The sequence below is a fragment of the Podarcis gaigeae genome (genome assembly GCF_964106915.1).
Source record: "Podarcis gaigeae genome assembly, chromosome: 8".
NCBI lineage: Eukaryota > Metazoa > Chordata > Lepidosauria > Squamata > Lacertidae > Podarcis > Podarcis gaigeae.
In genome coordinates, this window is record NC_139684.1 from 25606915 (window position 1) to 25634260 (window position 27346).

Consider the following 27346-nt stretch of genomic DNA (forward strand, 5'->3'; position numbering starts at 1 on the left):
ATAGGAAGGCATAATTACAATCAAACCACTTTAAATCCTTTAATTGCCATGCTGCAACCATTCCTCATAGGGGAGTTGCTCCATCCTCTTGATCACTTTGGTTGCCCTTTTCATCATCATTCACCCTGTGAAGTGGCCTGATTCTGTTTAATGAACAGTCAGCAACTACCAGAGAGCTGTGCCGGGTGGGGGAGAGGTTGTACTGGCCCGTGCAGCTTTCCATTTCCCCCCTAGGGCTGTTGCCCTGTCTGCCCCTTTGCCATAAGCTCAAGAGTCTTCCCTCTTCTCTCTAACCACCTCCTTACTAAAAAATAAATAAAAAATTGAGCTCTGAAATACTGAAAGCAAAATTAAAACCAAAGCAGTGCAAACTTTATTTATTCTGAGCACTGGATTTGGAGCTTCTCAGGAGAGAATTGGGATTGGTAAATATTTCGGAGGAAGTACACACACACACAGCACTGGTGAAAAAGAACTCAAAAAAGCATTCCAGTTTAGAAACATGATCCTGTTAATTCTCACACAGGAGAAAGAAAACACAAGGATTAGTTCAAGCAGCTTATCCAACCTGGTGCCCTCCAGGTGGTTTACTCTACAACTCCAGGGCTGATGGTAGCTGTGGTCAAAAATATCAGCGGGCAACAGGTTGGAGAAAACTGAATTTTCCATGGTTTACATGTGAATTGTCAGTTGAGAACCTTCATTTTGGCAAAGAAAATCCACCCAAGCAGTGCTGAACAGACTACTTCCCAAATCACAGCAATCGTTAAAAGCTCTGAATCTTTGTTTGCAGCTCTATGCAAAATGGTTTGGTTTTCCAACTGTCTGTGCAAAGGGTCACAACCACCAAACCCAAGCCCCGCACGCCTCTAATGCTGCAGCGAAAGCCGGAAGAACGTTCCTCAACGAGAAAGACCGACGGGGAGGTCGCCAAAAGAGACAGCGCCGCCAATTCAGCTGTTGTACAAAGGCACGACTCTTGCGATCTCCTGCCTACAAATGGGGCAACGGGGAGGCTGCGGCAGCGCCTGGTAGCACTTGTCGCACGAGCAGACGTGCCCGCACTCGAGGAACACACACGAGCGGGCATTGCTCAAGCAGACGACGCATGCGTTCAGCGTGTCCCCACCCGCCGCTATCATCTCCTGCACCTGACGCAAGCGCTGCTTCTCCCGGTGATGGCGGTACTGCTTGTGGAGGACGAAGAAGAGCAGGGCGCACGTGGCAAAACCGAAAAGTAGAGTCAGGACCTTCCAGAGACGGACGCTCGATTCTTCCTTCTGGAGCAAGGCCTCGAAATCTAGGCTGCTTAGGTAATAGCGCATCCCCTGCTTGGGGGGCTGCAGCCTGATGGTGTTGTTGTCCAGGACCAGCTCCCCCACCCCGGTAAGCGCCGCCCCCACCTTCAGCATCTCTTCGGTCTCCTTGATGCCTTTGGGGCGCTCCCCGCTGATGTAGTGGCCAATCACGTCCGTGAAGGACTGGACGGACGGGTGGAACTTCTCGTACACTGTCTCCAAGCTGAGCTCGGCAGCGTCCAGGGGTTTCAACACCCTCACGGCGACGTCAGCTCCTCCTTCCTGGGGCACCATATCAAAGGCTGTCGTGTTGGTCCTCTGGTGAATGATCTTTTCATAGTCGCTCCTGGGGAACGAGGACCCAGCAAAAAGGTTTAAAACACAGAACGGGTTGCCCACTTAGCTGGGCCCACCTGCTGCACACATAAAGGTTTGCCCGGGAACAGGTCCTAACATTTTGGTCTACAGAAACTTAATGAAGAATTTGATTGAGTTTGCCGGGATTTGCTTGAACTTCTCTTCCCTCCCCTTCTGTATCATGACTATTCAGATCAGGGACAGGGCAGGTCTATGGCCCTCAGGCCTCTCATCAAGCCATACATCTTCCAAAGTTGCACCCTCCCCTCAGCATTCTTGCCTGGTTGGAATGCATTCTTGAACTCTGATCATGCTACTTCCTTCTCTCAATGGAGGACAGAGTGTGCATACAATCAAGCCTGCTATACACGGCAAAACTTGATTTTCTTTATTGCCACCTTTGCCTCTGCCCACCACTGGTCCAAACGGTTCCCTGCCCCTGTTTCCAACTGCAATGCAATTGTCACAAACTGTTTTGTTTTCGTCTTTTGTTTGCTTTTCATTGACACTTCGCCTCACTCTTTACATCTCTCTCTCCCCATCCCATATCTGCTCATTGAAAATGATCCTTTATGCTATACCGAAATGGACTTTTGTTCACAAAATCTTATGCCGTAACAAATGTATTAGTCTTTAAGGTGCCACAACACACTTTGATTAAACTTCCTAGGAGTTAGATGCAGACTTTGAAAAAACCTGGAGGATCTTTTTTTTAGTATGGGGGCTACTTTTCAGGGACAGAAGCCAGATTTTTTTTATACACAACTCTCCACCTTGGCAAGCTAGAGGCATTCTCACAGGAACACATTCCAGCCAGGCAAAAGCACTCATGGGGGCACAGAGCAAGCCCAGTGAGGGGATATAGCCTGGAGAGAGCCCTGGGGGCCAGAGGAGTATATAGGACTGCATGCAGACTCCACCCTGATAGAAATTGAAAGGTGGATTATAATAATCTGAATGGCACCTGGCCTACCCTACTGATTAAGCCAAATACTCCAATAAAGGCTCTTGCCTCACACCAATACATCAGTGGAAGCAACAACCCTCTTGCTCCATTTTCCAGTCTGGGAGTGAAATGTACCTACCAGAGGTGCGTGGTTCGGTTCCACACTATCTTGTGCTCCTGCAGTGTTAGCCTCTGAACCACTCCCTTGCAGTTTTCCACAAACTGACTGTTGAGGGTTTCCTTAATAGACCGCACTACACCTATTGGATGGTGGAGGGAGAAAAGAACAGCTGAAAAGAGCTTAATTGCACACCTGAAGACTCACTGCAGTGTAACAGAACAGCAAGAGCAATAGGAACCCATTAAATTGCCCACAGGTCTAAGGACTATGCAGTGCAGGGACAGCCATGATCACTGGTTGAGGCTGATGGGAGTTGCATTTTAGTGTGCACGTTATACCATAATCCTCCCTGACAGATGGAGCAAACTAGACACCTAATGGCAAATACTCATACATGCTTCCCACCCTCATTACCAGCAACCCACAAGACTCACAAACCCTACCTTCTATTACTGCATAAGGGACACACTTCCCAGGCGCTTCCATAAGGATAGTCTTCAAATCCTGGTCTAGGGTGACTTTTTTTGCTCCCTGGATTGAGGAGGGAATTAAACATTGGTAAGAGCCTGCCCTTCACTCAACATCTTTGCATGGGTCTACTTTGCATAGGAATTAATTGACTACAACCCATAACACAATAATTGTGTAACACACACACCCCACTCCTTTCTCGCCTTTTGGGATTTCCTCCCTTCGTTTGGCATTTGCAGTTTTTGAATCCAATATACTTTTAGGTTATGATGTTCATAACAGGCTTTACCTTTTATAAATTCAACATTTAAAGGATCTTGCAGCTGCTCCAGATACTTTTTAGTTGAGAAGCAGAACAGACATTGAAAAAATACTGATTACATAAAATTAAAAATAATGGTTATCTGTGGCCCTGTTCTAAGCAACAACTGACCTTCAGGCTGTGAACTATTTTTGACTTTTGCCTGTAAATGGCATACAGAATTGCGGTGACAGCTGAACTGGTCGCCAGGAGGATCACCTGTCCCGTTGAAGGGCGCCCGGCAGCATCCATTGCGATAATCTAACTGGTATATATGCCTAGAAAGAGAAAAATGAAATGGTTTGGGGCTCTTTAGTCAGAAAGCACAAAGGGTTAGAAATAACCTAGCCTCTCCTCTCTGCAACACTATATCCCCAAAGACTGCCCAATCCTATTTCAATACTTTACTCCTATGTCTATACGTGCCTTATCTTGCTCACAAATCATATTATACACCTCGGATTCATTTGGAGTATATCTGGCAACAACCTTCAAGAGTCCACACAAAGCAAGAACAGACCAAGGGAAATTTCTCTCAGCATAGTGATATTTTGAAAGAGAGATTTCTTCAGATATGTAAAAATTCTGGAAACAAATAGCACATAATAGCCTACCTGTGCTAGTATCAAGGTTGCTTTCAGCTACTGTAAGCTGAATTAAAAAAAGAATGCCACTATCCAGCCTAGATACAGCTACTGTGAAAGCACCCCAATGGGTGCTTATAAATGATTCTTATGACTTGGAGAATTCTCTCTGCAAGCTGCCTCATTCATTATGACAACCTTTTATAACACTAATATTTAAATCAATATCAATGGCTGCTAGTTTCTAGAACATGCCTTGTTCATTTGTGGGTCCTGCTCAACTGAAAATTTGCCTTTTTTATTTACCAGATTTACTATTCTCTAGATGTGGATTCTTGATTTGAATGTGTTTATCTTTTTCTTTGTTATATATTTTAATTGATTTTCAAATATATATACAAACTTCAAATACAACACCGTATTCAGAAAGAATGTGATTTTTCTCATTTATTATAAGTATTTGTGTTCAGCTTTTCCTCTTTAAACTCTATAAAGCAGCTCACATAGATTCATTAGACCCCCATGTAGCCTAAAATCAATCAAATCATCCTACAATCATAAAACAGGAAGAAATATTCACTCTTTCATAAAATCAAAAATTAGCAGTCCCAGCAGGTCACAAATCTGCCATTAAAAGTTTGGTTAAGATAGTAATTTTAACCTGGCATACCAAGGTGAATGTACACTACTGTTTATTTCTTTTTATTACCCACCTCGGGAATTTCATTGGCTATCAACTATTCTTAAAGCAATGAATACTGCAGACTAGAAGATTTATTGTGGCACCAGTTTTCGCAAACTATAATCTGTTTTGTCAGTTAGATACTCATGAAGGACAACATTTTATACACTTGATGAAGGGGTTGTAGACCACGGAAGCAGATACTGCAATAAACCCATCAAGGTGGCACAATAAAACAATGCCATCTCAAATACAACTGCTGCCTCAGGAAAAAACCTCCAGTATCCAGCTCTCCAAACCACCTTCCAGTCACTAACTTATAAAAGTAGTCAAGGCTAATCAGATTAATCAAGTTCAAATCCCTTCCCTACTCAGCCATCAAGCTCAGCTGGTGACTTCAGGTCAGCCACAATCTCTCAGGTTACCCTACCTCACAGGGTTGATGGGAGGACAAAATTATAGGGTGGAGGCAGGAGAGAACCTTTGCATACTCTCTGAGCAACACGGAGTAAAGGGATATAAATGTAATAATGCAACAAGCAGAGCTCTACCGTACCAGGCCAGAGGCCCATCTAGACCAGCATTGTCCTTCTCACAATGGGGAGATCACAAACAGGGGCTGTGCACCACAGCCCTCTTCCAGATGGTTCCACAGTTTATATTCTCCTTCATGAAATTTGGCTCATCTCGCTTTAAATCTGCTTGAGGCAGGAGTCAAATCATGCGGCAGGCAGTTCCACAAGTGAAGGAACAGTCTCTTCTGCTAGTCAGTTCATGCCAGTGTCCCTTTCCTGTAATACTGTATATCAGTAAAGCTACAACGGCCGCACCCCCAAGCTGCCAATACCAATCTCAGGATTCCCCAGGGCAAGCAAGCCACCCCTAAAAGAGACTCCACCCCTAACACCCTATCCCCAGGGTAACACAGGAGGCCTCCACCATATCCGGCTCCAGAAAAAGGGATGCTCTCCAGACAGCATTCCTACCCCTATTTTGTGTCTTCCTCCGCCCTACTTCCGGGAAGAAATTTTTCTTCCTGTCGACGTCTGATGACGTCAAAGAGGCAAAAAAAGGATATTTTTCATAGAGTTTCAGGACGTTGCATAGAGCGACACGAACATCTAACATCCGGCTCATGCGAAGAGGCGGGAAGCAAACAACCCCTGAACTTTAAAAAAATTGGTAGACTTATCACTCCTGTCTTTGGACGCATAATGTCCCGGCTCCTATTGCCACTTTTTACTTTCGAGACGGGAGGGTGGTGCTAACAAATGAAGCCATTGGGGGAATTCAGAATGGTAGTCGACCGGCCTCCCCCTTCCTATCCCCGAGCGCCCTTCCAAAGCAGGCCGTGGCTGTTCACGTGACCTCGTTGCTCCCGCAGCGGCCAATCCGGTCTTCAGAAGTTAACCATTTGACGCGAGGCGGGTGGAGGACCTCCGTTGACAGACAAGCGACGAGAGAGGAAGTCCCGCCTCGGGACCCGCCTGTGAAGCGCGACTTTTCTCTTGTTTCCGCCTCTGTGCCCGGGAGGAGGCGGGGCCAGAGAAGCGGCTGAGGGACGCCGTCCTTGTTGAAGCTTTATTGTTCCTCCTCCCTCGCGCCCACCTTCGCCCGTGTCCGCCGCCGCGCGGCTCCCAATAAAGGTAACCATGGCAACGGCAGCCGGCCTAGGCGCCCGATTTAGGCCCTCTTCGCCGTATCCCAATTCGTCTCTCCTTCACCCGACCGGGGAGGGAGGGGGCCACGAAGAAGACGATTGCTCTGGCTCTAGGCAGGCCCCTGCGTTTGGCTTCTGCGTGGGCCTGGGGCCCCTTCGGGAGGCCGCCGCCTGGCTCGAGTGGGCGAGGGAGAGAGCGCGCCCGGGTAGGAGGCCTCGTCCGGGAGAAGCCCCTCGGGAGGCTGATGCCACTCGGCGGGGCCTCTGCGTCCGCCCCCTCGCAGCTGGCCACCGGCCACGCATCTCCCTTGAAAGGGCACTCGGCCCAAGTTGGGCTCTGTTAGGCTGTGAGACATGGCAGGGAATGAGGGAGGAAAGATGCCTCGAGGCTGGAGCATCGCTTTCATTATTGTCCCCCTCCCCCTACAAAAAGGCTCCCAGAGCGGCTTGTGATAAGAAACAGCTCAAGAAAGGGACTGGGGAGGGGGGACACACACCACAAACTCAGGCCTATCACATGTTTCCAGCGCATGACTTCTCTTCAAGAATCCTGGGAGCTGTAGTTCGCCTCTCAAAAAGACCTGCAGTTCTCCAAACTGGAGCTTCCAGGGTTCTTTGGGTGAAGCATGGGCGGCACCGGCATGGTGTAACCTGGCATCGTTTGTGGGACTTTGCCTTCCTCAAGAAGCTTCCCTTGAGTGGGAAACCAAAGGTCCACAGAACAGCACTGGGCTGTTTGAAAGTTCCTGTCCCCAACAGGCCCACCCTTCTCTTTAACTCATACCATTTCAGATATTTAAGAAGCAGTAGGTAAAAGTAAAAGGTAAAGAAACCCTGGATGGTTAAGTCCAGTCAAAGGTGCCTGTGGGTTTGTGGCTCTCATCTCGCTGCCGTTTGTCCACAGACAGATTTCCGGGCCAAGTGGCCAGCATGACTAAAACCACTTCTGGTGCAATGGGACACCGTGACAGAAACCAGAGCACACAGAAACGGCATTTACCTTTCCACCACAGCGGTACCGTTTATCTACTTGCACTGACGTGCTTTCAAACTGGAGCAGTACTGGGCTTCTTGCTTTCAAATGCCATTGCACTGCTCTTTGAACCTCCGAAAACCAGGCTCTACAGAGTGCAAGAGGGCAGGTTCCTGCCCCAAGGAGCTTACAGTCTGAAGTTTAACACATGGGAAGCAGCAAAGGCCGGGGACAGGGGAACAAAACCAATTTGTATTCACTTAAGATGCCCCCCTAGGCTTCCTTACATGTTGAGGTTTGCAGTAAGGAATGAGAGCCAGGAGGTTGAGCCAGAAAATGTAGATTTTGAGGAAGGATTGGAAGGAAGGCAAGTGTGACACAGCAGACAGAACTAGAGAGCAGAGCAGAGGTCTGTAAATAGTAATACCCTGTTTGGGGAAATACCTTCTTACTCAAAGTCTAGTTGGGTATTACATGTGGAAAGCAGTAGTGTCCCAAGGCTGTTCACCTTTGTTTGTGGCAACGCCACAGGTTTGATCACAATGATAGTTTGGGGAAGGGAACAAGTGCAGTCAACGCAACTAATTTGCTGCTCTTCTCATCTGCGTACAGCTGATTGGGAGCAAAACTATACAGAACGAGCAGAGACTTCCAGGGAGCTATGGATCTTCCAAACTACAGCCAGCAACTACTTCAACAGCTCCATACACTCTGCAGGGAACAGCAGTTCTGCGACTGTAGCATCTTGGTTGGGACGATGCATTTCCGAGCGCACAAGCTTGTGCTGGCAGCAGCCAGTGTGTTGTTCAGGTCTGTGCTGGATGGCACAGACACAGTCTCCATTGATGCTTCTGTGGTGGCCCCAGATGAATTTGCTCTCCTGCTAGAAATGATATATACAGGCAAGCTGCCTCCTGGGAAGCACAATTTCACCAACATCATATCTGTAGCAGACAGTCTGCAGATGTTTGATGTGGCTGTCAGTTGCAAAACCCTTCTTGGGGACCTTCTGAGCTTTCCAAGTCAAGAAGAAGTGCTGAGGGACATTTCTGTTCAGGCAGGAGGTGCATCTAGTAAAGGTGTTGCCACGTTGGACAGTTCTCATGCTGCAAAACTCAGTGTCAAAGTGATGTTGCATCCTGAGCAGGTTTCTACTGGCTCTGCAGATTCTGTGGACACCACCAGAGTGCAAGGACAGAGCACATGTCAGGAAGCTTCAGACAAGGAAACTCAGCTTCCTGATTCTCATTGCCAGGATCCCAAAGTTCTCCTCCCTCTGTGTCCAGGTGGCCAGAGCATTTGCGAGGAATGGGAGAGCACCAAACTGCCAGAGGCGAAAGACCTGGTTGGAGGTACAGGTGAGAGCGTCACCTTGACATTGCCTGCTCCTAATAAACTATAGAGTAACTTTGCCTGTTGTAATTCTACCCAGTGGACTGATTCATACATGAATCTACCTTGTCTGACAACTGTGAGGTCAATTAGTGAACTGCCTCAGTTGAAAAGTTTGCATTTGACTCTGTGCAGAGACAGCCTTGTTTGTTGTGCTTTTCCTGTGATGGCTGTTTCACACATGGAAGTCATCACTTGATGCTGTGAGCTGCTGCTCCTGTTGCAAGCCAAAAGCCAAGAGCTTCTGCCTGTGTCCATGCATGCTTTTCCCCTTGTCTGCAAGAGGAGGGAGATGCACCATCTTAATCAGGAGCCCAGGTGGGAAAAGCAAAGCTCTTCCCAAGAAACTCCTCCAGCAGCACCTATTAGGTAATTAAGACGTTTTGGTTTTTTAGCATAAACATTCCCACCAGAATGCTTCCTTGCACTCATTTGTGCCGGTTTCATTTGTGACTCACTTCCCATGAAACATCCCAAAGCAATTTAGCAACAAGGCATCAACAGTAACAAAGAAAAAAAGGAATACAATTTCCAGATGAATAAAGGCTGGGATAAAAATCTGCACTTACAAGGCATTTTGAAAGGAGGTCTTCAGTAGATGCCAACATGGAATGCACTCCCAGATGAAATCTGCTGCAGTGTGCAGTGATCAATTGGGCACATATATCCATTACGTATACTTGGTGTGCGCAGTATGCTTGGTGAATAATTCTCAGAAGAGGAAGACAGTAGCCCCCTGCTATCATCCTGCTTCCACTGGCCTTTCTCCCATTGACTTTCTGGGCTTCCTCTTTTCATAGGAAGCTCAGAAGAGGTGAAGCCTACAGCTGCTGTGCCCCAGGAAAGTAAGGAAGAGCTTCTAAAGGATTTGACACAGCTGAGGCCTATCCAAGGGCTCTTGGACACATCAGAGGATGATGCTTTCCTCTCTGGGGTAGAAAAGCAGGTAAACTGGAAAAAGGGGAAGGCAGGAGCATGCCCCTGTCTTTTTGCCACTCCCTTCTTACCCACATCACCCTTCCCTCTCCCACTAATGCCTCCTTCCTTTCTGCCGAGGAATTTGGCCTAGTACTTAATTCTATGTCAAGGAGGTAGGCAGAAGTTCACTTCATGATGGATAGCTCAGTTAGTTAGAGCATGGTGCTGATAAACCAAGGTTGCAGCTTCGGTCCCCGTATGGGACAGCTGCATATTCCTGCATTGGAAGGGAGTTGGGACTACATGATCTCAAGGTCTTAAGCTGGATTCATGCATTAGCTGCTGCTTCTGTCAGTTATTTTAAATCAGTTTGTCTTTTTTAAATGTTTATCATATATTACATTTATATATCTTTTGTAAGATACCTTGAAAGAGTTTGTACCCTAATAGGTGGTATATAAATGAATTAAATAGATAAGTTAGGGCCAGGTTTTCCCAGCTTGCATTGCTCTTGATAGCTATTAAGCATCGGTGGTGCCTTTGCACAGAATTGGTGCCCAACTGAAATATTTCCTGGAATGCCCAGATCCTGCCAAACATGCCTGGTTAGATTTTCAAAACATACTTGAAATAGTGTATGTGTTTCAAAATTTCAGCTTCAACAAACTGCATCAAAGTGTGTAAGGGGGCGGGGGAGTATTGCCTGTGTGTTTACTACGTTTCTCAGCATCTCCTGCTTAGCTGTGTGATTTTCCTTGCAGGCTGCCATGGACTGCTCTGAGGGCAGCTCACCCAGGGACTCTGCAGAGAATCTGTTCAAGGAGGAGAAGATCCTGAGCCCAGAGGCCCTGTCAAAGTTTCTCGGGGCCCTGAAAGCTCCTTTCCCTGGCCTGGGTCTCCTACTGGACCGCTGGGTGGCTGCAGCAGTTGGTTCTGACAGCACAGGTACCCTTGGGGTGACAATTTGGCGGCAGTGAGTGTTCAGAAAAGGCTTTGCAGGCTATGGCCCCAACTGAGCTCTCGCTCAGCATCATGGAACAGAGGGTGCCCACCCCCCAACGAGGCGTCAGATGGTCTTTGTGACATGCAGGAGAGTCTTCACCCACAACATAGACTCCTTCTGCGTATGGCTGGTCTCCTTGCTTGCTCAGAATGGCCTGTTCCCACATGTCCTGTAGTGTAGGTTTGAAACCATCCCATCTGGGTTATTCAGGCTCCAAGAGACTGTTTGAAGATTTCTCACAACGGGGAGCACATAATGGGGCAGGGAAATGGCATGACTGTTGGGAAGCTGAGGCTCTGCAGTAGTCCTCTAGTAGGTAATTTGACACCCCACCCTACCCTGTTTCCATAGTTGGCTCTAGTGACAGCATTGCCACAGAAATACTACTGAGGCATCGCAAGCTGATTTCCGAGGCCCTCCAGCAGGGAGCTGGTCTAGAAGAGGAGTTGCCACCAGTAGAAGCAGACCTGGCCAAACCAGCCAAGGAGGTTCAGGATGCTGTCCCTGGATGCCAGGTGTGTATATCTCAGGTGTGCTAAGTCTGCAGCAGGATGTCTGCTGGGTGGATTCAGACAACCAATGGCCAGGTGAATGTGTGCTTCACCACTTGGTTGTAACCCCATTGCAACATCACCCCTGATGACTGGGAAGGAGGTGGTGCTGCTTTATCAAATGCATTATTAGCTTATGTGATTCATTGCCAAAAGATACAAATGGACACATTCAGGGAGGAAGTTGATCATCAACAGCCCTCCACCACTGTAGCTCAACAGAGCTTCTATGTTGCATTTCATTTTGGTTATTTATTTATTATCTACACATGAAAACCATCCCTTGCCCTATAGGCTCTCAGGGCATGTTTAGGAGTCAATAAACGACTGCGGTTCGACAGGGCAGGGCTGCTGTCTTTTATGCCCCTGCTTGGCAGCTCCCAGAGGCATGTGGCTGAACTCGCTGGACCTCTGGTTTGATCTAGTCCCCCGTGCCACACATGGGGAGCATCTGCACCTGCTCAGGCACCCAGTGGAGAGGTCAAATAATCCTGTCATGCAGCAGGGTAGGGGGACACTCTTCATTGTGTGTTTCTTCTGTGGCTTTTCCCAGCTGGTGAGCACTTGCCTGCAGGAGATGGCCCCTGTGACCTCCTGGAGGGCAGCTCTGAGCAGTGCCTGGAACAACAAGCCACTTCCTGCCACCCAGATCTGCCAGCTCCTCTGCAGCATTCAGGAGTCATTCCCAGGCCTGCAGACAGTGATGCAGGAACTACAGCAAGCTGGTGAGAATCTTTCTGCCTTGTATATGCCACTCTCTAGGCATGTGGTGGGGGACATGCCCAGCCCCAGCCTGCAATTGGCAACATACACATCTGTGTGCATGCTTGAGAGGTGCATTGTTTTGTGGTCAATTTGGCAGAACTTGAGGCAAAGGAAGAGTGGGGGGAGCAGCTCACTGCAAAGTGACTCCCGCTGTGCGTCAGTTCAGGAATCCACAGCCAGGAGGCTGAATGCTGCCCAGAGTCACTCCCAGCTTCTTTCAGTGGGCTGCTGAGATGCTGGAGCAAACGGAAGCAGAAGAAGCCTTTCATTGCAGAGTAGAGGTTGTTGTACAAGGGTCCAGTAGGGGGGAGCAGCCAGAAGAAAGTGTGGAAGACACTTTCACATGACAGCTGATTTTGCCTACTTTCTTCTACTTTCTTCTACTGCTGTGGTGAGGAGGAGAGAGTGGTGCAGTCCCTGGAAGCATTCTCTAACCCTGAAAATCCTGATCAGTCCCCTGAAGGCAGCCCTGTTTAGGGAAGTTTTTAATGTTTGCTGTTTTATTGTGTTTTTAATATTCTGTTGGGATCCACCCAGAGTGGCTGGGGTATAAATAACAAATTATTATTATTATTATTATTGTTGTTGTTGTTGTTATTATGAGAGATTCCAACAGACACCCCCCTCCCTTGCACACTTAAGGCCTAGAAACTTGTTTAATTAAAGGTAGAATAGACGTAGGTGGCGCTGTGGGGGTTGCTTAGGCAGGACGCAGGTGGCGCTGTGGGTTAAAGCCTCAGCGCCTAGGACTTGCCGATTGAAAGGTCGGCGGTTCGAATCCCTGCGGCGGGGTGCGCTCCCGCTGCTCGGTCCCAGCGCCTGCCAACCTAGCAGTTCGAAAGCACCTCCGGGTGCAAGTAGATAAATAGGGACCGCTTACCAGCGGGAAGGTAAACAGCGTTTCCGTGTGCGGCTCTGGCTCGCCAGATGCAGCTTTGTCACGCTGGCCACGTGACCCGGAAGTGTCTCCGGACAGCGCTGGCCCCTGGCCTCTTAAGTGAGATGGGCGCACAACCCCAGAGTCTGTCAAGACTGGCCCATATGGGCAGGGGTACCTTTACCTTTACCTAGAATAGTTTTTTTAGGTTTTTAAGTATTATTATCAATCAATTTCTACACAATCATCTGAAGACAATGTACAGGAAAAACAAGAAAAGTTTTTTTAAAAAAACAACAACAGATACACCGAAAACAAAAGTAAGACAATGCAAAATATAGACCCTTGTAGCAGAAACCTATTTCTGCTGTTGCTGAGCTGTGCAGTGCATGGGAAGAGTGGTGTCCCCCTCAGGTGTAGGCATGTCCTTGCAGGATTTCTCCTTCCTTTCAAGCTGCCTGACCTTGAGGTAGTTGAGCCTCGCTGCCCAGCCTATCTTGCACTTTACAAGTAGCTTTAGGGAAGTGGTGCAAGGTTTTTGCCTCAGGTGCTACAAAGATTAAAGCTATGTGACCTGCATATGTTGCACCTGTTCAAGTGCGCTTCAGAATTCCTATTGTCTTACACAGTTGGTGTAAGTTTTGCTTGTCAAGGGGGTAGATAAGAAGCTGAAGCAGTTGCTACTGCTGACCACTCCTGGGAATTCCTCTGAAACTGTCCTGATGCTTGGAAGCACTTACTAGAAACTAGTAAGCTAGAAGCTAGAAACTTCACCCTTACAAAGGTTCTCTGGAAGCTGTACTCAGCATATTGTTCTACAATATATATATATATTGTTCAGCATAAGCCTCTTTCTTTGATATGTACAACTGTTCTAACATATATGATTTGAACTCTATAAAGTCAAAGTACTAGTTAACGCTAATGTGACAGCTATCATGAAATACCCTTTTCATTGCAGAAAAAGACTGTAGGGAATGGAGAATGATCCTATCATTTCAGAGTGAGCCAGAATACTGTACTGCAACTGTTCTGTGCTGCCAAAGATTTCAGTAGCTGTTTTATGATGCATTTAAAAGTATCCATTTTTTTCCAGAAACCGTAACGCTACTATTCTGTAACTTGCCTTCCATCTTGATGCTCTAAGCACCACTCTACTATGATGATACGCACCCCACACAAACTGGGCAGATATCATCTGAGAAAACTCTGAAAAGATGAACAAGGGCAAGGAATTGCTTCTTTTTTTTAACGTTCCTACAGATACTTTTGGCTCCCGCTGATGGCCCTGAAGCCATGGTCCACAAGCCTCAGAGCGACTGTTTCCTTTTGTTCTTCCACAGGGCTCTTGACAGCTGTCGACGGAGGGAAGGCCAGTGTCTGGAAATGGAAGGTGAACAGCATGTCTCAGGTTGAAGCAGTGGGCAAGGCGGAGCCAAAGGGGGGCCGAAGCCCAGAGGCCCTCAAGGGAGCCGCCTCCCCAAAGAGCTTTGCCTGCAAGGCCTGCGGGAAGAGCTTTCGCTTCTACTGCCGCCTGAAGGTGCACGAGAAGCGCTGCCGGGTGGCCCACCAGAAGCTGGCGCAGTGCCCAGAGTGTGGCGAGGCAAAGGCCTCCAAGGCAGAACTGGAGAAGCACCAGGCGGAGGCTCACGGCAAGCTAGGCTCCTCCCTCCGGAAGAAGAAGCCCAAGAAGCCCCGCCTCCCCGTGGCCTGTGACATTTGTGGACGGGAGTTTGCACACACATCAGGTATGGCCAGCCGCAGGGCTGCTGTGAGCTGCCGGCTTCCCTTTTATCTCTCCATTTACAGTCAGGCCCTCTCTGCATTCTGAAGTGAAACCCCAGAGGTCCAGTCATCCTCTAGATTGGGGTTTCTCAAACTTGGGTCTCCAGCTGGTTTTGGACTCCCTTCTTCCCTAGCTATCTGGACCAGTGGCCAGGAATGATGGGAATTGTAGTCCAAAAGCAGCTGGTGATCCAAGTTTGAGAAACCCTGCTCTAGATCCAGATGCCTGCTGAGCCTGGCTGAGGCAGAGGGAGCAGGCTTGGCAGCCCAATTCAAAGCCTTGAGGCTGGAGAAGAAGCCTTGCTTTTCGCACTCTGCTTAGCCCAGTCTAGATGACTTTCTCTGGGCACATTGTGAGGGCTGTGCGAGTGAATGCCACTTCCTTACCATGCCCATGAAAAGCTTGAGAGAGGGCCCTTCCCACAGCAGGGACTTTTCCCAGCGTGAATCCCCTCCGCTGCGGCCCAGGCCCAGTTTGAGCAGGCGGTGGTGAGCAGCTCTGTGTCCCTCGAGAAGCTGATCTGAAAAGGCTGCACGTGGTGTGCTGGGGAGCCTCACCTGCTGCTGTTTCCTTCTCCCTCCCCACCTCCCCTCAGGGATGCAGTACCACAAACTGACGGAGCACTTTGACGAGAAGCCCTTTTCCTGCGATGAGTGTGGCGCCAAGTTTGCTGCCAACTCCACGCTCAAGAACCACCAGCGCCTGCACACAGGTGACCAGCCCTTCGCCTGCAAGCACTGCCTGATGAGCTTCGCCCAGGCTTCGGCTCTCGCCTACCATACCAAGAAGAAGCATGCCAAAGGTGAGGCCAGGCGCCCCTCCAGGTCAGCCTCCGACCTCAGAAACTTGACAGGAGTCAGGGAAGCTAGCAAAGAACCGGCGGCCCTGCTGACACATGTCATTTCCCCCTGTACACCCAGAGGCTGCATCTCACGCAGCCCACTGCCGAAATGTGCCACACTGCCGAAATGTGCCAAGGCCCCCCAGTAGAGCAGGGGTTGGGCTATGATGTGCTGCTGCACAGCAGGGCTGGGAGTCAGGGAAAGGCACCTTGGCAAGCAGCACTGAGCCCCACTGTGTGGAGGAGCTAAAACTTCACAGGCTGCTGGGTACTGAAAGTTGGGGCGTATGAGTGCTTCCCTTGTGGGGCTACCCAGCCACAGGAAAGAGACTGACCTCATCACAGCTTTGAAGACCCCAAAGTGGGTTGCTGCCCTCTGTCCCTCAGCCACCTTTTTTGGCTCCTCTTGCTGTCTTTTCCAGCTGATCCCTGTCACTCTGAGACAGTGTTTGAGATTAGCCAGGCGCATTTTGCACCTGGCTTTTGAACACTTTCAACCAAGTGAAGATGCCTGGTTGCCAGGATGACATCTGACACCTCTACCGTCTGGAGGTGCATGCCTGGGGGTCATTGGATCTGGACTGTTTTCACACACTCATACCCCACCCATCTTGTAGAATTCTGTCGGTAATATTTTATCAGCACAATTGGAATGAATTTCAGGAACCCAAGTACTTTTTCTGCACAGCCTGAGCAGAAACAGTCACCATGAAGAAAAACAGGTCAGAATAGGTCAATATATATGTGGGCTGTCTCTGGGTCAAGTGATTTTTCATCTTTAAGGTCACCAAGCTCTGAAGAGTGTCATCTGAACTAGCTGGATATTTAACTGAGAATCAGTCAGTGGCAATTGCAACCTTGGTTAAAGGAGCCATTTGGCGCCTAGCTTATATAACTGATTTTCTAACACTGCTCCAAGACCAGGCACTGCTTGGGTATTCTGGAAATCTGATGATGGTCCTTCTAGCATGCCAGTCCTTCCATGCTTAGGCTCAGTGCCATAATATTAGCCCTCATACCAACACACTGCATTGGCTCTCTTGGCAGGGAAGATGTACGCTTGCCAGTACTGTGCCGCCGTCTTCGCGCAGTCCATTGAGCTGTCCCGCCACGTGCGCACCCACACAGGTGACAAACCCTACGTCTGCCGGGAATGTGGGAAAGGCTTCCGCCAAGCCAACGGTCTCTCCATACACCTGCACACCTTTCACAGTGAGTGCCTTGAGCTTCATAATAATAAATGACAACAAATAATGACAGCAACAGCTTCCCGCCCTCCCTGGCTTTGTAAGTTTTGCCATTTACTGCTCATGCACTTAAAAGTGCTGCAGACACACCCTGGAAGGAAGCAGTTGCAGGATGCCCCCTGCTCTTCCTCTTATTGTGAGGGCATCCCCTTCCTGGACCAGTGCCAGAGATCTAGAGGAGTTGCTCATCATTATTATTATTTAGAGATTTTTTTAATAATGCTGAGTAATCTGAGAGTTCTTGCTCTCAAGTTTACACTCTTGCATGTGGTTCTGCTTTGGAGAAGGAGGCAGTGCTGAGCCCTTGAGGTAGGGTGACCCCAACTGTCCTTCCAGGAGCTGGAGGTCTGCTGTTGGTGGCAGCTGTTCTTCTGTGTCTCTGCCTAAAAGTCCCACAGAGTAGGGTATAGTCAAGGGCTTGGGCTCTGCCAGCAAGGCTGGAATCATGAGGAGCACCTAGCTAAGACTGAATGTGGTCCTGGTTGGGAGCAAAGTCTCTCCTGAGGGTAGGGCAGTCATAATCTGAGGGGAAACAGTTGTGTAATTGTAACCAGATCCTGTTTTGTCCTTCTGCTCCTGCTGAACCCTCTGCATGTGAACTCGTTGTTTCCTCACCCCACCTTCCTGCTCTCCCCTCCACATGGGGACTCAGACATTGACGACCCCTATGACTGCCAGAAGTGCCAGATGAGCTTCCCCACCCTGCAGGAGCACCAGAAGCACATCCATGCAGCCCACTCCAGGGAGTACCACCCATGCCCAACCTGTGGGAAGGTTTTCAGTGCACCGTCCCTGCTGGAGCGCCACGTGGTCACCCACGTCGGGGGGAAACCTTTCAGCTGCCAGATCTGCAACAAAGCTTATCAGGTGGGTCTGCTTTGGCAGAAGCAGTGGCCAACAGGACAACCATCCCTCCCTTTTGCCATTCTTAGGTCTCACCTCTCCCTCGCACACACACACACACAAAACTTGCATTGCTTCCCCTGAGTCTCTGGGAATCCAAAAGTACTGAATTCTAAATGGACATTTTGTCTTTTTGTACATGGTAAAAAGCTATATTTCGCACAAGGCATTTTACAATAAAAATCAGTCAAAGGTGACTTCGTAACAATAAAATACCAAATAAAACCAGCCCATTGGTTCCAAAGACTGTGTTTACAAGAGGCAATCAGATTCTGACTTGGTCACTCCTTTGCACCCAGGGATGGCAGAGAAGGAACACCAGGGAAGTCTTACTTGGACTTCTTCCAAAGACTTGCCTCCACTGAAGATCAGGCTCTGCTTTGGGCATCCATTGACCTCCCTTTGTGGATAGATAGAAAATGCAATTGAGGGCATGTGGGGTAGCAACAGCCAAGGGAATGATGTGGCAGTGTTTCCTTTGGAGACAGAAGCCATTGTCTTCCTTGGGGGTGGGGGGTGGGGTGGAATCCCTATAGTCAATGTGAATTCCAGAGTCAAGGCTTTGAACCTGCAGCCCAAGCCCCTCTGTGTGTGGGTTGTGATAACCAGAATGGATTTGCCCCCTCCAGCAATTGTCAGGGCTGTGGTACCACAATCGGACTCATCATCCGGACATCTTTGCTGCTCAGAACCACCGGTCCTCCAAGTTCTCTTCGCTGCAGTGCAGCTCCTGCGATAAGACCTTTTCCAGCACTGCAGCCCACAGGAGACACACCAAGGAAGAGCATGCAGGTAAAGGACTCGGAGGGCAAAGGTGCCACCTTGGTGCCTTCTGCTTTTGGTGCCCCACAGGTCTTGACATTTGGCACGGGGCCTCCAGCTCAGCACTGGCTGTTAGGTGAACTTTGTGGGATCAGACCAAGGTCCAGTTCATTCGGCAGCCTGTCTTTCTCTACCATTGTTCCTGGCAAAGTCAAAAGCAGGGTGGTCCCTGCCCTCCCCCGGCATCGTGTTCAGAGGTAGACTTCCTCTGGGGGTGTGGAGATATATGGAATCCACCACTCTCTTCCTAGGAACTGTTGGACCTCCACAAAACCTCCATTGCATGTTATAGTTTGGTGGGGTTTGGGTGCATGCTGTCTTCACACTTCACCTTTTAAGCAGTGGTTTTGGATTGAGGGGACAAGTGTCAGGAGCCTGGCAGATCCCACAACAGCCAGGTTTTGGGGGAGAGGGATCCACTCTACTGAGGTGGGTGGCTTACCGTAGGCTCTTTGTGAGGCTGTGTTGGCTGGAGAATGCATTAGAGGAGCCACCCAAAAAGGCTTTTGCATTAGAGGAGCCACCCAAAAAGGCTTTGCAAGCCCTTCTCCTGAGCAGGGGGCTGGGTGAAGGTCAGTGGATATCTGGTCTGTAGCTGAACCCTCATTTTGATAAACTACCCACCGGGGGTTTCATGGCTTTTCTTTAGAAGTGACATTCCATGAGTGTGAGAAGTGCAAGAGACTCTTCCCTTCGGTCGCTTTGCTGCAGGCCCATGAGAAAAGCCAGCACTCGGGTGAGTGTCCCCCTAATTTGCCCCTTGTTGCCCATCTCCCAGGAAGTTCCCACTTCCCTGCCTACTCATGACTGCATTCTCTCTCTCTCTCTCTCTCTCTCTCTCTCTCCCTTTTAGGGTCTCAGCCCCTCCACTGCCCACACTGCTCAGCCTCTTTCCACCTCCAGGGGGCACTGCAGCAGCACCTGGCCACCAAACACACCAGCCCTTCGGAGCCTTCCTTGGTCTGCACACTCTGCGAGGAGGTCTTCCCTGGACAAGAGCAGCTGGAGCAGCACTGTGGTGCTGAGCACCCAAAGGTGGTGGTTGCCAGTTCACAAGTTCCGATGGCCCAGGTAGTGCAGGTCAGTGATACCTTTCCCATGAGGGATGTTACGCTGACCCTTTCCCAGTCCTTCGTCTGGGCCCCTGTTCTGTGTCATCCCATCAGGAAGGACAAAGCCTCTTAACACAGCTTCCCCCACACGCAAAGTTTTTCCTGGTGTGTTACAATATAGGCCAGATGTGGGGAACCTCCAGTCCATGGGCCCAGTTGACTGCCAACCAGTCAGATCCAGTTCCCCAGTCTGGATATAAACAGTGTTGCCCCTTTTCTTCTGATGCCAACTTGAAGTTGCCTCAACTTCACCCACTCCCCATTATACTGTGAGGAGGAAAGCGAGGTTGAGCGTGAGTGGCTACCTGCCCGCAAAGTGAACGTCCAGCATACTCTGCTGCCCAGCTGAAGCAGTGACATCCATGTCCTTTCCTTGTCAGGTGCTTCAGACACCTGAACCTGTGGTCACCGTGGCAGAGCCGGAATTTGCTGACGCTCAGGTGTTTCTGACGTTGCCAGAAGTACAGGGCACCAAAGTGGAGCACAGCTGGTGATGGTGAATTCGGAAGACTTCCTGGATGAAAAAGTCATGACGATGTGAGATGGGGAGAGGGATAGCCTGTGCCAGCCTGTGTTTTTGTTGGGCTGGAACCTGCTTGAACATTTGCCGTGGAGCAAGGCACAGCAGGGATGAAAGCAATCCTAGAAAAACAGGGTTTCCAGGATGGAAAGGTTTGGATCAGATGTGCCCATTGAAAGGCAGACTCTCCCTTCTGGGCATCGTAGGAGGCTGCGTGGTTCTGTTCTCCACCTGGCTGTGCCCTTTTTTAGGCTTCCTTCCCTTCTGTTTGGGTGTGCTAGGTCATTTATGAGATGAATAGGGGGAGCTGCCTGAGGGCTGCCCAAGGGCCTGGGTGCCACATTTTTCTGCTCCTGGAAGCAGGCGCAGGGGAACATGGTGATCAAATAGAGAGTGGCAAAGCAGATGGCAGAAGCATGGCAGCCTTGCCATGTGGCCAGGTGGTTGAGGACAAGAACCCCTACCCAACCTACTCCTAAGAAAACAGCTGCCCATCCTGCAGTCCATGAGCTCCATCTAGGACCATCTTGAGGCTTGAGGGGTCTCTGAATAAACTTCCCTCTGGTAGGCCATTCATTGGTGGGTCCTGGTTGACATACCAGGCAATGGTGGCAGCTGTGACACTAAGAAGCTGGATCAAAGTGTCCTTTAAATTTCCCTCCACCTGTTGTTTCACTCTTGGGATTGTGTGAAACTTGTCCCAGCCACCTTGCTCTGCTTGGACCAGAACTTTTTTTTTAAACGGATTGGGGTGGGGTCCAAGGCAGTTGTCATAAATGGGCCCCGGCAGCTGTACTGGCCCTTGCACTGCAACATATTCTTCATGAGGGAGTCCTTTGGCAAACGTGGCTTTGAGCTTTCTAGAAAAAGCTTGCAAGCAGGACCTTGTAATATGCATCAGTAGCTCTGACGTACTCAAGTGTGCAAGGACAAACTGGTATTGAAATTACTTATATGAAGGTAGCAAACATTAACAATGATGTTAACAAACTGGCTGAATAAACTGAGCTCCTGTTTTGTATGAGTCTGTGCTACAAGTGTTATTTAGTGATAATCCTAAATCCTGAATCCGTTTGTTCCTGTTGAAAACCTCTCAGAGTCAGCCTGGGTTTACCAGATATTGAACATGGGTGAGCATCTTCAGCCTGGCTTGGCTTACTGTTTCATTTTTTATTTGGAAGTGTATTTTATTTCTTTTCAATAAAGAGAAAGAACAGGGAACCCAGGAACAGCTCTGGAGTACATTTTGTGTTTTAAATACACACTATGCAAATGACAACACAGGACGAAGAGGCATTCTGTGCTCAGTTTGTCTTATCCCTTTGACTCCATTACCTTTTTATGTGGCACCAAATCCCTTCATAAAGTGGCGTGTGGAATGGTGGTGGTGGGGACTTGGACAGTGTTGATGCTTCTGCACAATGAATGAATGACTCCAGGGCTTTTTTCAGCTGGAACTTGACAGAACTTAGTTCCAATACCTCTCAGGTGGGCACCATTGCCATTCTAAGAGAAGGAGGGGGGTGTTCCAGGACTTCTTTTTCTAGAAAAATAGCACTGAATGAATCCATGTTTGACCCAAGCTCTTTAACCATCGTATAGTGCAGTGTTGGGCAGTCAGAAAGCCAGCCCAGCCACCCTTTCAGTGGAGGCCATTGCTACTCTTCCAATGTTGATATTGATGAGCTATGGATGTACGTTAAAAACTTCTGAATGAAGTGAATGAACGAATGAAAAGAGGGGTCGGGGAGTACAGAACCCACCCCTCTGGGCTGTGCCTTCCATTTGCCGGTTGTGAACAACAGTAGCACCTACAAAATTACTTGGATTGGCTCCTAAATTGACTTCTCACATATAAGGTTAGCACAGATTAGACACACAGAGCCAGCCACTGCATATAGAGGGGTGAAATCCAGACCACTGAAGTCCTATCCTTGAGCCTGCAGTCTCTTAAATTGTGTTGCTGCCACCTTGTGACATAAGATCAGTACTCCATCTGTGGAGCACAATCTTCTCTGTGTTGTTGTCATCTGCCTTTATGCTGGTAGTATTAGGGGAGCAGCCATATACCAGTGTGCTCTTAAGAAATGGAGGGCCCTGACTGCTGTCTCTAAAGTTGACATAAAATTAAAAAGCTATTAGATCTTTGTCACTGTGAGGACAGCTGAGCTTTAAAATACCTGGAGCTTTGTTTCATGATTAGTAATCTCGCCTAGGCATATGGTAAAGATGACTTGATAATGTTCTAATGTGTTTTGCCAGCAGTACTGAAGAACCGGTTAGAAACCTGGACCATTAACCTGCCTTTATCTCTATCCAGAGGTCAAGAATTGGTTGTTTAATGGATCCGTTGTGTTAAGGACATTCCTGTTCTATTAGTTAATCAGTTAGGGTATCAAAAGCCAAGCCTAGATCAACAAAGGTTGTGTACAGGGTTTTTTTCTGCCACCTACAGCTTATCTGTGACTTGAATTCTGACGGCTGAAAGAGCTACCTATTGCAAAAGCCTTTCATAAAAACCATCCTGTTTTACTGTAAGGCCCAAGAGTGACATTTTCCCTAAGAAGTAAGAAACCAGCTTCTTAACTGAAAGGGCAGATAGGCTAACTGACCTGTAATATTTTGAGTCTTGGGAATTATTCTTCAGATACAAGCACAGTATTTTACTCCAAGCCACATGGGAGCCTGTTCTCATAGAGCCTCTTAAATCTGATGACAACTTCAGCCAGGTTTGGCGACCACATAATGACATTCATAAGCATGGAGGAAGACTTTGCATCAAACTTCCTCATGCAGGTCTGGTTAATAGAGGTCTTTCACATGATGTGTGAAGGGGCAGTCGCAGATCTGTCACGTGACCTCCCATCACAAGGCTTTTTCATTGGCACTCATGAGGTGGTGATGAATTTGCTCAAGGGAGGAAAGGGGGGAATTTGCCCACTTTGGGGTAGAGGATATGAATGGAGCAGTTTGTGGTAAAAGCAGCTATTGAGTGGTATGTCGGTATACCACACTCACTATGTGGTGGCAATCACCAGGAGCAGCCTACCTTTACAGGGTCATTTTTCTTGAGAGTGGGCTGATGCTGCTCTTTAACAACTGTTTAATCATTCATTCTTGGAGTATTCTTTCCATTCCTATATGGCAGGGGTATCCAAAGTGATGGCCTGCAGATGTTGGACTACAACTCCCATCAGTCGCAGCCAGCATTACCAGTGGTAAGAGACAATAGGAGTTGTAACCCAACATAATCTGGAAAGCAGCACATTGGCTACACATGCTATAGGAAGCACTCAGATTTACAGGGTTAATCGCAGCGCTGGTCCTGTTCAGTAGACCCTTATCAATCCATTTCATTGTGCCTGCTCTGGGTAGGACTTAGTTGGGTACAACCCGCAGTATTTAAAACAATACCATACTCTGAGGACTTAAGCAAATCCAAATAACTATCACTCAAAATCTAATCGGGGGGGGGGGGGTTGGTTGGTTGTGATCAACACTAGAACTGTAGTGAACCTCCATGAAATTCATTCTTGATAATATATTGAAGTATTTTTAATATCTTTATTTGTAAGCAGCTTGGATCTTCACAGAAAATTGGGGTATCGTTTTAAGTTTACTTTATTATTTATAACAGCCCAGTAATCTGCAAGTGGCGCTTGACAGGAAAGACAGAAAGAGGCACTGAGAGCAGAGCTTTTGACAACCAGGCACCCTCCAGATCTTTTGGGCAACAACGTGCTGTCAGTCCCAAACATCACGCTAGCTGGGGCTGGTGGAAGCTGTAGCTCAGAAGATCAGGAGGGGAACCTGGTTGGGGAAGACTGCTTTAGAGAAACAGAGCTGGGAAGGAGAGAGCTGCAGCTACGAAAGCAGCCCATGTTAAGCATCCAAAAGGAAAGTGACTAAAATGACCTTCCTGATTTTGGGATTGTGGTGATGTGCAAGTGTATTCCATTTAATAAATTCACTAATCAAAAATGAGCAAATCAGTGGACAACCCTATTAATAAGCAATCTGATCACACCAGAGGGCCTTCAAGCCCCTGGATGAATACAGAGCAAGCTGCTGAATTGCTAAGAAGGACATTTTATGTTGCTTGCAAAACCAGCCAGTCAGAGGATCCATTGGCTTTTGCCAGAGACATATCCCGGGTTGCGGGGAAATCCAGAACATTGTCTTAGATTTTTCCTGCAACCCAGCAGAAACTCCACTGGGCTATGGCCAGATGGCCTTCCTGTGGCGTTGCTTTATGTGTGGAAGGAGGGGGAGGTGAGGAGGTTCTGCCTTCCCAGAGTTACCAAAAAGGATGGGAACCGAAAATGTTCCCAACCTTTTTTCATTCTTTTGGGGGAAGCTGAGACAGAAGAGACGCTACAAATCTCTCGCTCTGTCCCCAGGCTGCCGTGCATGTGGATTTACACATAAATTGTTCTTGGAAGTGACACCCAACTTTGTTCCTCTCTCACAAAGGGGGCATTTTGGGATGAATGTCAGCTCATGGCTTTGCATACCTGATGCTTTCTCCCTTCAGGATGCCTCCTCCATCCAGATGAGACGTTCCGTATTCATTCAGCCCCAGTCCTTTTGTGCAGCTGCCCTATGAAATGGTTTGTGACAAGGTATTCATCTTTCCCCTTCGTTTACAGCTTCATTTTAGCCTTGGCAACCTGGCTTAGCAAAAGACAAACCCTTCATTCATTATATCCCTCTCTCTCGGATTGGGGCTTATTGCACTGTTTCTTGGAAACCTCCCTTTCAAGCAGTCCATAATCCTTTCTCCGAAGGAAGCATTAGCTCCAGCTGAGTTAGTTCCCTTTTACAGCTCTGACACAAGTGTATTTGGGGGGTGTTTTTATACGAGAAAATGAATGCTGGGGTTGTTGGGGGTTTTTTTGTTGGGTGGGGGAGAGAAAATATCGTGCTGTGTTGTATTTTGTTTCAGAGTTAACCGGGAGCGTCCATTATATTTTCAGGCAAAGTTTATAGGGGCTTGCAGGCTTAAAAGAACATAAACATTGTGATCACACTGATCGTCCTCTAGTCTAGCGTTCCCTTTCTCAGCCAGCAAACTTCCGGGCCTTCCAAAGGAGGTCACGGAGGGAGCAGTGGCTGTTCCCAGTACTGTACAACTTTTAGAAGACCTCTAAAGGCAGCCCTGTTTTGGGAAGTGTTTAACGTTTGACGGTTTACTATGTTTTTATATGTGCTGTAAGCCGCCCAGAGTGGCTGGGGAAACCCAGCCAGATGGGTGGGGTATTATTATTATTAATTATTGCTGGGGATTTGGGATTTTCTGAGATGGTCTCATTATCCAGCTTGTGTTCCACACAAAAAAATCTGACCCCTCGCCATCCTATACATACTCAGTTCTTTCAACTGTTCCTTACCAAATGTAGGTTCCAGGCTCCAGGCCGATCACCCTCCTTTGCAAATGCTCCGGTTTTGCCTTAAAATAAGGTGCCCAGAACTGGTCACATTAGATGTGACCTGATATCCAGGTGGAGGAATAAAGTGAGGAGGACTTGGAGGGGGGCATATGTGACCCTCCTCCTCAGTGACCCTCTCCATCCCTGACGTTTGTATGCTGAAGCTTTTAAGCCAAGGATGTGTTTCTTGTGCATTCAAATGAATGTGCTAAAGTGGTCTTTTTGCAGCTGAGAAACCTGTGCATCCTATGAGGTTTCCTATGGCAGGGCAGATTCTAAATGGGTTCAGAGGAACATGTAAATGATCTCCTTTCAAGCCATCCCATTTGACGCAGGAAGGGTGGGGTGTTAGGGGCAAGGCTGGAATGTGTCCCCTGGAGCCCCTCCCAGCAGGTTCTTTGAATACTTGAGTAGGCTTATTGTTTCCTGTTATCGGCATAAAGAGGGGATGGAAGCACCAAACACAAAAAGACGAGCAGGCCATAATATCCTCCTCAGACCCAAGGAATCCAACCTCTGTTTGTCTTTTGCACCTATCCAGTTGCAAAACCTTCCTACAGGTATCTGAAGAAGTGTGCATGCACACGAAAGCTCATACCAAGAACTAACTTGGTTGGTCTTTAAGGTACTACTGGAAGGATTTTTTTTTGTTTTGACTATGGCAGACCAACACTGCTACCTATCTGTAACATTATTTTAGGTTAATGCTTTCCCTTGGAGGCACTGTGAGAACAGGATACCAGACTAGATGGGCCATTGGCCTGATCCAGCAGACTCTTTTTCCATTCTGATGTTCTAAATTGGTTCTGGAGACAAACGAAGTTGTTGTTTTTTAATCTAGCTTAGTCTTTTTTTTTAATGTACCTAGTTATTACTCTCATTAACAGGATTTGGTTTTGACACGTCTGCCAGGCTAAAAAACAATCAGTTCCAGGGAATCCTTGTGCAAACCTAAGGAGTCAGCAAGCAGAATGCCTCCTGGGTGATTTCAGAGTTCCTGCCTTGCATCATCACCACTGCTGTGCACTATACATGTGTGTGGAACACCCCCTCTCTTTGCTTGCAAGCCAGATCCATTTGTAGCCACGGGCCCTTTGCCATGGAGTTCTGCATGTACAGGAAAATAGATCTTCATCTTTGTAAACCTCTGCAGCAGTCGCCGCCGCCGCCTCTGCTAGTCATGCTTACAATGCCTGGAACAGAACTTTATTCTACTTGCTGAGCTATTTCTTGATATGGCTTTGCATCCCGATAACCCACATGGCCCTGTGTCAAAAGAATATCGAATACTTTCTTTTTGCTTCCTGAACTGTTGGCAAAGCAGAGGGCTCTGGCGTTGTCTGTTCTCTATACATTCCCTACAATATGCCAGTTATAATCTACAAAGCCCACAGCGGCTAAGGCATAAAATACCTTTCATTAGCTCTCATTCCAAGCTCCCACACGGGAGCTAAGTTAATGGCCACCTGTGTCTCTGTTTCACAGCAGAGAGCAAATGGAGAGAAGTTGTGCTTTGTGACTGCTTAACCCCCCCCCAAAAAAAACTCTCCCATGCCATGGACTCTTTGAATGTCTTTCTGGACCCCCTCTTTGGCTTTGTCAGAAATGAGGCCAAATCTGATACATATTTGCAGGAAATGTGCACATGCTAACTTGTGTGACAGTACTTTTCATCAATTTATTATGTCTGTTTGTTTTGAAAGTTCATTGGTTTATCCTTGAGCTTGTTTGGAGGTTCTAGCAGGGGAGCGCAGCTATCGTATACCCTTGACCGAAGAACGGTACAC

General features: G+C 48.2%; 2 protein-coding genes across 10 annotated transcripts; one reads left to right on the forward strand and one right to left on the reverse strand.

Annotated features, from left to right (window-relative positions):
* Positions 1 to 361: 361 nt before the first annotated feature.
* Positions 362 to 6135, reverse strand: MUL1 (mitochondrial E3 ubiquitin protein ligase 1). Of its 3 annotated transcripts, none has more exons than XM_083752807.1 (5): positions 5747 to 6135; positions 3627 to 3772; positions 3166 to 3253; positions 2741 to 2861; positions 362 to 1644 (listed from the first exon to the last, which is right to left on the reverse strand). In XM_083752807.1, exons 2-5 carry the CDS (start codon positions 3744 to 3746, stop codon positions 954 to 956), a joined length of 1020 nt encoding a protein of 339 aa, XP_083608933.1. In that variant the 5' UTR covers positions 3747 to 3772; positions 5747 to 6135; the 3' UTR covers positions 362 to 953. The 3 variants fall into 3 exon arrangements, with proteins under 3 accessions (XP_083608933.1, XP_083608932.1, XP_083608934.1); XM_083752806.1 differs by having other exon boundaries at positions 4792 to 5785; XM_083752808.1 differs by lacking the exons at positions 3166 to 3253; positions 5747 to 6135 and adding an exon at positions 4792 to 5157.
* Positions 6136 to 6282: 147 nt separating this feature from the next.
* On the forward strand, positions 6283 to 21151 carry LOC310850711 (zinc finger and BTB domain-containing protein 40-like). 7 transcript variants are annotated; one of them, XM_083752529.1, is made up of 14 exons: positions 6283 to 6406; positions 8006 to 8751; positions 9586 to 9731; positions 10465 to 10648; positions 11058 to 11221; positions 11811 to 11982; positions 14243 to 14647; positions 15281 to 15487; positions 16574 to 16738; positions 17426 to 17640; positions 18306 to 18468; positions 19148 to 19234; positions 19352 to 19578; positions 19991 to 21151. In XM_083752529.1, the coding sequence occupies exons 2-14, from the start codon at positions 8055 to 8057 to the stop codon at positions 20102 to 20104; spliced, it is 2946 nt and encodes a 981-aa protein (XP_083608655.1). In that variant the 5' UTR covers positions 6283 to 6406; positions 8006 to 8054; the 3' UTR covers positions 20105 to 21151. The 7 variants fall into 7 exon arrangements, with proteins under 7 accessions (XP_083608655.1, XP_083608654.1, XP_083608659.1 ...); XM_083752528.1 differs by having other exon boundaries at positions 6286 to 7369; positions 7629 to 8751; XM_083752533.1 differs by having other exon boundaries at positions 6286 to 7369; positions 7629 to 8751; positions 19352 to 19569.
* The last annotated feature ends 6195 nt before the right edge of the window (positions 21152 to 27346 follow it).

Coding starts and splice junctions, on each gene's coding strand:
- MUL1 (XM_083752807.1), bottom strand. CDS start 3,746: ATGGATGCTGCCGGGCGCCCTTCAACGGGACAGGTGATCCTCCTGGCG. Junction 3,254..3,626: donor AAATAGTTCACAGCCTGAAG/GTCAGTTGTTGC, acceptor TCCTCAATCCAG/GGAGCAAAAAAAGTCACCCT. Junction 2,862..3,165: donor CCCTTATGCAGTAATAGAAG/GTAGGGTTTGTG, acceptor ACCATCCAATAG/GTGTAGTGCGGTCTATTAAG.
- LOC310850711 (XM_083752529.1), top strand. CDS start 8,055: ATGGATCTTCCAAACTACAGCCAGCAACTACTTCAACAGCTCCATACA. Junction 14,648..15,280: donor GGAGTTTGCACACACATCAG/GTATGGCCAGCC, acceptor ACCTCCCCTCAG/GGATGCAGTACCACAAACTG. Junction 16,739..17,425: donor ACACCTGCACACCTTTCACA/GTGAGTGCCTTG, acceptor ATGGGGACTCAG/ACATTGACGACCCCTATGAC.